Source organism: Xenopus laevis, chromosome 3L (genome assembly GCF_017654675.1).
Source record: "Xenopus laevis strain J_2021 chromosome 3L, Xenopus_laevis_v10.1, whole genome shotgun sequence".
Classification (NCBI taxonomy): Eukaryota; Metazoa; Chordata; class Amphibia; order Anura; family Pipidae; genus Xenopus; species Xenopus laevis.
The window spans coordinates 155,856,923-155,868,463 of NC_054375.1; the positions used below are offsets into that span (position 1 = coordinate 155,856,923).

The window sequence follows — 11,541 nt, forward strand, 5'->3', positions numbered from 1 at the left end:
AGAGACAAAATAGATTTTATGGCTATATTTTGGGATTGTGGAATTATTTTGCTTTTGACGTTATCCAACTACGAACTAATTTTTTGTTCAGACAGAATTTATTTTAGGCTGAACTTTATTATTTTGTGATCATAGAATTATATTTGTGTATGAGTTTATGCTGTAAGCAAAAGAAACAAAAATCACTTTAAATGGGTTGTTCTCCTTTAAATTAACTGTTAGTATGATGTAGAGAGGGATATTCTGAGATCATTTGAATTTTTTTTTACATTTTTATTCTGTTTTTCGACTTATTTAGCTTTTTATTCAGTAGCTCTCCAGTTTGCAATTTCAGCCATCTGGTTGCTAGGGTCCAAATTCCCCTAGCAACCATGCACTGATTTGAATAAGAGACTGGAATATGAATAGGCGAGCCCTGAATGGAAAGACGAGTAATAAAAATTAGCAATAAAAATATAGTTGTAGCCTTACAGAGCATTTGTTTTTGGATGGGGTCAGTGACCCCCATTTGAAATCTAGAAAGACACAGAAGGTGGTAAATTATTCAAAAATTGGGACAATTATGTCCAACTCACTGGGATTTCAAAACGAATTCTAGATTTTGTATGTCCCTACAAATTGAAGCATACACATTTATGGCTGCCCCATTTTAATAAATATAGGTGTGTTTTTAAAAATAAGGAAAATTGTTTTTCCTTTTATTCTTTTTTCTAAAAAAAAAATTAAAATGGTCAAAATTAGACTGAAATCTTTTGAGGAATTCCTGACAGAAATGTGAGGAATCAGATGTGTGAAGTCTCCGCCCTGTTTAGAAGAGCCAGACTCTATGCAGAGCCAGGAATTAGGACAGAAAGCAGGTTAGTGCTGCAGTCGGCTCTGTCTCACTGACCTGTCCAGGTTTATAATGGAACGACTTCATTGGGACTCAATAACGTATTGCTGCCCATGGAGCCTGGACATACAAGAACCCAATAGTGGTGATGATGATCCAAAATGGTTCTTTGAAGCTATCATGACGTTGGCTGGCCATGCTGGTGACAGAGTAGCACTGAAATTAGCTACATTGGCTCGAGGCTACTGAGCATGTGCAGAGTCACAGACACCAAGAAGAGGGCTGGCAGTGAACAGAAAGCTATCGTGAATAATCTCATAGGCACAAATCAGTTAAGGTAAATGTAGACCAGTTCCCATGAAGACTCTCTCCACCCTGTGACTACTATCAAGGAATGATAAGAAAGAAGTATTTTTTAGTAAATGCCCTGGTCTTTCTTTAGACGTATTGGAGCCCTCAGGTCAAGCCGTGCCTCATGGGAGTTGCCAGGTCTGTGCCAGACTGAGGGACACGATCAGCCAACTGCAGCAAGACCAGGAGAAAGCCCTGCAGGAACAGCGGCAGGTTTGTTCAGCCTCTCTGTTCTCTTACTACAGCAAAGGGAACTAGTGATGTTGGCCGGCCCAAAACCCAAGGGTTGGGAGAGTTTGGGCCGGCTCTTGCATAAAATCTTCGGGTCGCAGGTGCGTCTGGGTTGAGCTCTTCTCCTGGCCCGAGACCTAGCACTGCCGGCTTCCAACCCATAAATTAAGAGACTTGCACCCGCCCCACCCCTTTTGTGACATTACTGTGGGGCAGGTCAGAAGTGGGTCTATAAATAGAGGGGGAACAGCAGGCTGGGCCGGGTGCAGATTGGGAGGGTCAGTTACAAGTCGAGAATTTCTCTTATCCGTCATACCACTAAAGGGAATGCTTAGGGGGTTGTTTATCAAAGGTCAAATGTTGAGTTTTTTTTAGAACTCAAATGAACTCCCAACTCGAATGGTTTCTAATTTAAGAAAAAACTCAAATGTAAAAAAAGTGGAATCAGTGTAGTCAGGGTGAAAAAGTAGAATATTCTAATTGATCGAGTTTTCAGCAAAAAAACAAACAAACTGAAATTACTCAAATTAATCTAATTTTCTAGCGAAACCCACCGAAAAAACCTTGAATATCACGAAGGCTACGAACATCTTCATGTGGTTTAAGGGACTTCTGCAGGATCTACTTGACTATTACAGGATCTCGACAGGTTTTGGCTGGATTTCAGATTCAAGCTATTTCAAGCTTCGGGGTATAATACATCTCAAACGATTTGTTTTTTTTTTAAAAAACACATTTTTCGAGTTTTTTTAAACCTTTAAATTTGAGTTTTGACGGAACAATACCCTCAAAAACGTTCTTTTTTTGTGGGAAAAACAACTCGATCTTTCATAAATAACCTCCTTAAAGTTGGGGGTGGTAGGGGGGATGTGGCTGGGGAAGAAAAAGGGGAAGGACTGTGCTCTGGGCCTTAAAGGAAAACTAAACCCCCCAAACAATGTAGGTCTCTAAAAAGATATTGCATAAAACAGCTCATGTGTAAAACCCTGCTTCATGTAAATAAACCATTTTCATAATAATATACTTTTTTTAGTAGTATGTGCCATTGGGTAATCATAAATAGAAAATTGCCATTTTAAAAAATAAGGGCCGCCCCCTGGGATCGTACGATTTACAATGCACACAAACATGCCAAACAAACCTTACATGTTAGGTCACATGAGCCAATTAACAGGCAGAGTTCTGTCTTTTGCTTCCACACTTCTTCCTGTTACAGTTTAGGGGGTTATTTAGTAAACTCTGAATGCAAAAATCAAGAAAAATGGAAATGTCTGAATCAGAAAATCCGGCATCTCGGACCTGTCAAAGTTGCACATAAGTCAATGGGAGAAGTCCCAATGATTTTTTGATGTGCACTGGGTTTCGTGCAATAACCCGGGCAAAAATCTGAGTTTTCGTGTGAAAAAATCTTGAAAATCTGTTTTTTTTTCCACAAAGTAAATTTTCCTGAAAATGTAATAATAAATAAGTGTAAAAAACCAGAGCGGATTTGTTTGTAGCAGAAAATTCAGACTTTGATAAATAACCCCCGTAGCGTAGTATTTCTGGTCGGGTAATCTCTGAGGCAGCCCACAGACCATCACGAAACGGTGGATCATGGCATGACATTACTTTTTTTAGTCTTTCCAGAAGCAGCTGGTGGAGACCGCCCAGAACAGGAAGCACCTGGAGGAGGAGCGAATGGCTCTGTTGCGCCAGGAATTACACCAGCAGAGGGAGCACGACTTCCAGAAAGTCCGCCAGAGCTGGGAGGCGGAGTCTCTGAAGGCAGTGGGTCTAGCCTATGAGGAGGGACTGAGGGAGGCGGAGACAGCAAGAAAGAGGGAAGTGCAAGCTTTGAGAGAGGAAGAAGAGGTAATGCCCCACCCAGATGCCTCTGGCACTGTCTGCACTGAAGCCAAACATGACTATCAGGGCTACATATCTTCATAAAATATTCATATAATGTTCTCCCGGTGACCAATATGCGCTACACCCCATGCAATCACCTGCAAAGGGGGTAATAGATTGCTACATTAGTCTTGGGTGCCAAAGTCCCTTGTCCCAGCTCTGGTCTTCTCCACACCATGATCTTCTCTCTTCTCTAACGACATGCTCAGTGGTCACTGGGGCAGTGTCAGACTGGGACACCAGGGGCCCACCAATTAATTTAAGACCACAGGCCCATTCTTAGTACTATTATTCTTCCTCTCCTCACTCAACCTCTATTCTCCTAGTCTCTTTTATTGACATACTATAATCTATTATTCCATCTATTTAGCCTCTTTGTTCTCATAGAAATGGGGAATGACCATGAAAAAGGCCGAAAGTTTAGCAACATGAGGGGCCACTGACACCTGGGCCCACTGGGAGTTTTCCTGGTGTCCCGGTGGGCCAGTCCGACACTGACTGGGGGGTTATTCAACGTCCAGTGGTGGGACTCAATGAGCAGATACCTGAGACCTTTCATTGAGACAGGTTCTTTCAGATACCACTAGACACTCGGGCTTGAGTCCTGGATGCAAACATGTAGATGGGGCTACTATAAGCCACACCCAAGGCTAAGGAGGACACTGTTGGAACCCTATATTTAGTGAATTCTGGACAATAACAGAAAATTCTAGGAACTTAAAGAACAGTGAACTCATGTTAACTGCAGTGACACACTGGCTCTAAAAAGAGACATGTCCATCAAGTTTAACCCTTTGCTGAAGCAGTTCCTACCTAACATCTCCCTGATCCAGCAAAAGCCGAGCACTTGCATGGAAGTTGGCCTGAGTCTCCCACTCATACCCCGTAGGTTCGATCTGGTGAGAGGCTGAAATACACTTTATCTATGGCGGCAGCAGAGGAGCAGAGGCGTGCGGAGCAGGAGAAGGAAGTTCTGGGGCAGAAACATGCAGAGGAGCTCAGAATATTAGAGGAAAAGTAAGAGATGATTCCCTTTAGTACCTCTGTGGCAACACTTTAAATGTGACTAGAATATGTATAGAATAAGTCACCCTTGTATTGTACAATATCTGGATATTATACAGGAAACGCTGAGTATCACTCATGTATTATAAGGGATAATGTACCCCCTACTGTAAATGATAAGGATATTAGAAGTCACTGAGGGGTTGTTCTGTGACCATATAAAGGCACAAGGCTGCAGGTTGAGTTATACAGGGAACTCTGAGTATCACTCATGTATTATAAGGGATAATGTACCCCCTACTGTAAATAATAAGGATATTAGAAGTCACTGAGGGGTTGTTCTGTGACCATATAAAGGCACAAGGCTGCAGGCTGAGTTATACAGGGAACTCTGAGTATCACTCATGTATTATAAGGGATAATGTACCCCCTACTGTAAATAATAAGGATATTAGAAGTCACTGAGGGGTTGATCTGTGACCATATAAAGGCACAAGGCTGCAGGCTGAGTTATACAGGGAACTCTGAGTATCACTCATGTATTATAAGGGATAATGTACCCCCTACTGTAAATGATAAGGATATTAGAAGTCACTGATGGGTTGTTCTGTGACCATATAAAGGCACAAGGCTGCAGGCTGAGTTATACAGGGAACTCTGAGTATCACTCATGTATTATAAGGGATAATGTACCCCCTACTGTAAATAATAAGGATATTAGAAGTCACTGAGGGGTTGATCTGTGACCATATAAAGGCACAAGGCTGCAGGCTGAGTTATACAGGGAACTCTGAGTATCACTCATGTATTATAAGGGATAATGTACCCCCTACTGTAAATGATAAGGATATTAGAAGTATGTTCTGTGACCATATAAAGGCACAGGTGAGGGATATTTGAGTTTTTTAGTGTAAGAGACCCGATAAGGATCTGGAGCTACATCAATGTTAGAATGTGATAATGAGTAAATGCAATGTTGGTTTTTTCCCAACCTTAAAGGGATACTGTCATGCAAAAAAAAAGTTTTTTCAAAATGAATCAGTTAATAGTGCTGTTCCAGCAGAATTCTGCACTGAAATCCATTTCTCAAAAGAGCAAACAGAATTTTTTATATTTAATTTTAAAATCTGACATGGGGCTAGACATATTGTCAATTTCCCAGCTCCCCCAAGTCATGTGACGTGTGCCTGCACTTCAGGAGAGAAATGCTTTCTGGCAGGCTGCTGTTTTTCCTTCTCAATGTAACTGAATGTGTCTCAGTGGGACCTGGATTTTACTATTGAGTGTTGTTCTTAGATCTACCAGGCAGCTGTTATCTTGTGTTAGGGAGCTGCTATCTGGTTACCTTTCCATTGTTCTTTTGTTTGGCTGCTGGGGGAAAAAGGGAGGGGGGTGATATCACTCTAGCTTGCAGTACAGCAGTAAAGAGTGATTGAAGTTTATCAGAGCACAAGTCACATGACTTGGGGCAGCTGGGAAATTGACAAAATGTCTAGCCTAATGTCAGATTTCAAAATTGAATGTAAAAAAATCTGTTTGCTCTTTTGAGAAATTTCAGCGCAGAATTCTGCTGGAGCAGCACTATTAACTGATTCATTTTGAAAAAATTTTTTTTTCCCATGACAGTATCCCTTTAATGTAAGTTCTATATATTGTGCATTGCATTGAGATAAAACTAAATCCAAGCCCCTTGTTGGTTTTTTTCTCTGGGTGCAGAGCTGAATAGTCACACCCTACTAAAACGTGTTCCTCTGTGTGATTGGCCAATATCTGTTACATGGATACAGGTGAGCTGCCTGCTGTCTGTTACTTAACATCAAAACCAACCTTCTATCTCTTCTCCCCATCTTCTATTGTCTCTGCACCTTCCCTTTCTCTCATTTCTACTCCTTGATCTGCTCAATGCTCTTCTTCCTAATTCCTCCTATTCTCCCAGCGCTCGCTTCTCCTCCGCACTCTGCAGGGGGTTTATCCTTATCTCGTACTGATCTTATTCTCTCCTAGAGACAAATGGGAACAGGTAGTCCAGCTGAGAAACAGTTAATCTGGCGAGAGAGAGTGGAAAAAAGTTGGCCACTTGTGACATTTTGCAGAGGAAATGGAAGAGTTTTACATATAAATATTTACAAGAAATAAAATTGGTTGTTGCAGAAAGACGCGGCGGGTGCTAGAGCTGAAGGCCATGTTTATGGAGCTGTTGTGCTGTATGAGGCTTGTGCTAATAGGGAACAAAGCAGCGTGGCCTCTGTACAAGGCAACAATAATTGCCCTTATTAGTCCAGACTTTGTATGTACAATGGCCGCCCCTCCAATAAGTGAAGGCTACAGACAAGAATAGGCATTTGTAGTGTGGAAATAGCAGCACAAGTCATTGTTAGAACAATCATTCCTCCAGGAGGCAGGTCAGCAAGACTCAACCTCAGTAGGTTAATATTGTTCCTACAATAAACTGCCTCCCATTAACCCTTGATGCTCTGAAATGCTATTGCCTAAGGCCAATAAAGACTGGAATTAACCCATGACAAGGCATCAATGCATCAAGATTCTGCTTTATTTCTGCTTCAGAGATGGAGACAAGGTCTGCCTACCATGTTCCATGTGGCCAGTCCGGAGCTATTAATATTGCTGGGACTTTATCGCTTTTTATCTTCCTGATCACTTGTGGCAGGAGTGGAAAGGGTGGGAAGATGTAAACTAGCCAGAATGACCATGGGATCACCAGGGCGTCTATGGCCTCTGCCCTAGGGTCCCTTGACCTTGCGCAGTATCTGGGTAGCTTCGTGTTCGTCTCTCAGGGACACTCATCTTGTGTATTATGGTCTAGAACACCTCTGGGTGGAGTGGCCATTTCGCTTGGTCTATGGTGTTCCTGCTGAGGTAATCCGCTTCCCAGTTTTCCACTCCTTGTATGAATATCGCTGAGATAGTGGGCACGTTGTCCTATGCCCACTCCAGATTTTGGATACCTGCGACATGGCAGCCTTGCTCCGTGTTCCTCCCTGGTGGTTGATGTAGGCTACTGTAGTTGTGTCGTCTGATTGTACTCGGAACATCTTTGACTTCAGAAGAGACCACGAGTGGTAAAGTGTGTTTCGAACCGCTTGGAGCTCTAAAATGTTTATGTGGAGGCTTGCCTCCTCCTGGGACCACAGGCCTTGGCAGGCCACGTGGGCCCCCCAGCCGGTTAGGCTGGCGTCTGTACTGAAGCTTGGCGAAATGCTGTTTGTTGAGCTCTGATATGAAAATGTGAGGTCTAATGGCCTTTAGCGATGAGACCATTAGACAAAGTAGCTTTAGGCAGTCCTGCTTTGCGAGGAACCGTTGGGATGTGAACTGTAAATTGGTTATCTTTTCCTCCGTGAGGGAAATAGTTTAGGCTTCCGAGTTGAAGATCATTCCCAGGAAGCGGATCTCTTGTTTTGGATACAGTGCACTCTTTTTGAGGTTGATGAGCCATCTGAACTCCTCTAGGACTTGGCGTGTTTGTTGCGTGTGTCGAGTCGTCACTTCTAGGGATTGAACCTTTGATGAGTATGTCGTCTAGGTATGGTCATGCCATGAAGCCTCTTTTTCTTAAGTTGGCTATGACTGGGGCCAGGACCTTGGTAAAGACGGGTGGTGCTGTGGCCAGGCAGAATGTCAGGGCTCAAAACTGAAAATGTTCCTCTGCCACTGCAAACCTCAGAAATGTACGCGTTCTTTAGATCTATGGTTGTCATGAATTGTCTTGGTGACATTGAGTTTATTACAGATCGCAGGGTTTCCATTTTGAAGCGCTGTTTCTTGATCTTGCTCTCCCGGAGGGGAGGGTTGCGGAAGGTATTTTGTTGCCCATCCTCACAATCTGAAGTGCCCATTTGTCTTGCCACACCAGAGAGAACAGAAGAAGCCTTCCCTCAACAGCCCCTGTTGCTCCCGGTGTGATCATTGGTCTTTGGGGGGCCTGGCTTCCTGTTTTAATTGTGTCTGGGGAGCCAGGGTGTACTCTTTTGGTACGGGTACTTGGATGAAGTAGATTGTCCTGTTCTGGTTCCTGTAGTTACGAAAGGACCGAGATGAAGACCCCTATTGTCTGCTGGGCTGTCTGCGGTTGGTCTCGGGCGAGGCCTTCTCCCTCGAGGAAGGAATGCACTCTTTCCCCCTGTCATTTCAGTTATGTTTTGTTTTAACTCTGGCCCAAACAGATGTTTCCCATAAAATGGTAATGCTAAGAGTCTGCCCTTTGAAGCGTTGTCTCCTGACCAGTGGCGCAGCCACAAGGCTCTACGGTCAACAACTGTGTTGGCTGATGCAGATGTAACGGCCTCGTAATCCCCACTTGGCAGGCTGCAGGCTGAGTTATACAGGGAACTCTGAGTATCACTCATGTATTATAAGGGATAATGTACCCCCTACTGTAAATGATAAGGATATTAGAAGTCACTGAGGGGTTGTTCTGTGACCATATAAAGGCACAAGGCTGCAGGCTGAGTTATACAGGGAACTCTGAGTATCACTCATGTATTATAAGGGATAATGTACCCCCTACTGTAAATGATAAGGATATTAGAAGTCACTGAGGGGTTGTTCTGTGACCATATAAAGACACAAGGCTGCAGGCTGAGTTATACAGGGAACTCTGAGTATCACTCATGTATTATAAGGGATAATGTACCCCCTACTGTAAATGATAAGGATATTAGAAGTCACTGAGGGGTTGTTCTGTGACCATATAAAGACACAAGGCTGCAGGCTGAGTTATACAGGGAACTCTGAGTATCACTCATGTATTATAAGGGATAATGTACCCCCTACTGTAAATGATAAGGATATTAGAAGTCACTGAGGGGTTGTTCTGTGACCATATAAAGACACAAGGCTGCAGGCTGAGTTATACAGGGAACTCTGAGTATCACTCGTATTATAAGGGATAATGTACCCCCTACTGTAAATGATAAGGATATTAGAAGTTACTGAGGGGTTGTTCTGTGACCATATAAAGGCACAAGGCTGCAGGCTGAGTTATACAGGGAACTCTGAGTATCACTCATGTATTATAAGGGATAATGTACCCCCTACTGTAAATGATAAGGATATTAGAAGTTACTGAGGGGTTGTTCTGTGACCATATAAAGACACAAGGCTGCAGGCTGAGTTATACAGGGAACTCTGAGTATCACTCATGTATTATAAGGGATAATGTACCCCCTACTGTAAATGATAAGGATATTAGAAGTCACTGAGGGTTGTTCTGTGACCATATAAAGGCACAAGGCTGCAGGCTGAGTTATACAGGGAACTCTGAGTATCACTCATGTATTATAAGGGATAATGTACCCCCTACTGTAAATGATAAGGATATTAGAAGTCACTGAGGGTTGTTCTGTGACCATATAAAGGCACAAGGCTGCAGGCTGAGTTATACAGGGAACTCTGAGTATCACTCATATATTATAAGGGATAATGTACCCCCTACTGTAAATGATAAGGATATTAGAAGTCACTGAGGGTTGTTCTGTGACCATATAAAGATACAAGGCTGCAGGCTGAGTTATACAGGGAACTCTGAGTATCACTCGTGTATTATAAGGGATAATGTACCCCCTACTGTAAATGATAAGGATATTAGAAGTCACTGAGGGGTTGTTCTGTGACCATATAAAGGCACAAGGCTGCAGGCTGAGTTATACAGGTGAGGGAAATTTGAGTTTTTTAGTGTACGAGACCCGATTAGGATCTGGATGCACATCAGTGTTAGAACCTTAATGTAAGTTCTATATATTGTGCATAACATTGAAATGAAACTAAATCCAAGCCCCTTGTTGGTTCCTCTGTGTGATTGGCCAATATGTATTACATGGATACAGGTGAGCTGCCTGCTAGTCTGTTCCCAGCTCTTCAGTCTTCACTCATCGTCGTTTATTGATCTCTGCCAGGGTCACTGCACTTCAGGAGCAGCTGAACAAAGTAGCACAAGAAAAGGTGGATTTTGAGTGCAAATTTAAGGTATTAGTAAGATTATATTTTACATACACTCCCTGCTAATATCTAGCCCCTCCCTCTTTGCATTCACTGTATGCTCCTTATATCCCTCTCATGTCTCCTTCTGGCCTCTCCAAGAATGGCTGCCATTAGATAGTGCCCAGCTCTCCTGGAGTGGGCGTCTCATGTGTGAATGACTTTGCTTTCCCTCCCCTGCGGAACAACTGAAAGAAGAGTCACGCCCCTTCCCTTAACTTCTTCAGGAGCTTCAACTGAATTACAGGCGCTTTATTGACCTCACTGACTCCAGCCTACACTCCGACTACCTCCTGCGTCTGATCCACCTGGGAAAACCTCCGGGCTATGTCCACTCTGCTGCACAGACTGATGATGTCATCAACACATCCTGCTGATGTCACAGATGTCCTTATCTTTGTTACACCTCCAAATAGGCTATACATTTCTTTGCTTTTTTTTTTATATATATTTTGCGATCCTTTTAAAGTTTTCATTTTTTTTTTTTTGCATATACATTTTATCCGACAAATGTTATGAATGTATGTTATCAATAAAGTAATCTGATCAGAACAAGCGGTGTAGTTGGATACAAGGCGTCTACTCCTTGGCCCTTATACTGGATGCCACATAAAGGCTACGACATAGAAAAGAAAGTAGGAGGAACATAGCATTGGGCTTATGGGAAATACAAGAGTTTGCAAAGCCTCTCAGGGAGACATTAGGAAGGAAAACCTGTGCTTTATGGTGTCCCAACCCGATACATTTAACATGAACCAGCAAAGCCACTTAGCCTGTACCCTTAATGATTTGGTACCCCCCTCCCCAATTAAAATAGATGAATGAAAATCCAGTTCCAATTTAGCACAAGTGGAGCCTGGTCTTCCTTTGAGATCTACTGCTCTTTGCTGAAAAACCACTGCCCGAGATTCTGCCCCTTACCTGTGCTGGAATGTAAACTCTTAGGTTTCAGCACCAAAATCCCCCGTCTGTGCCGGAACCTGGGCTGATGTAATGGATCAGGTGCTAAGAGCCCAATTCCAGGGTAGGGGCTTATTCTTGGCCTGGGATTTTTAGCCGGCACAGTTTCAGCCCCGTGTGGAATTAGCCTTTGGGCATCAAATTCCACTACACTTGCCTACGGCTGGGCCAACATCATGGATCCAGATTAGGGATGCATCGAATCCACTTTTTCGGATTCGGCCGAACCCCCGAATCCTTTGTGAAAGATTCGTCCGAATACCGAACCGAATCCT

At 43.1% G+C, this 11,541-nt stretch overlaps 1 protein-coding gene across 1 annotated transcript; it reads left to right on the forward strand.

Annotated features, from left to right (window-relative positions):
* The first annotated feature begins 1,214 nt into the window (after positions 1-1,214).
* On the forward strand, positions 1,215-10,824 carry LOC108711781 (vicilin-like seed storage protein At2g18540). The gene is made up of 5 exons (XM_018253828.2): positions 1,215-1,396; positions 3,035-3,268; positions 4,194-4,321; positions 10,225-10,294; positions 10,534-10,824. The coding sequence occupies exons 2-5, from the start codon at positions 3,095-3,097 to the stop codon at positions 10,681-10,683; spliced, it is 522 nt and encodes a 173-aa protein (XP_018109317.2). The 5' UTR covers positions 1,215-1,396; positions 3,035-3,094; the 3' UTR covers positions 10,684-10,824.
* Positions 10,825-11,541: the final 717 nt, after the last annotated feature.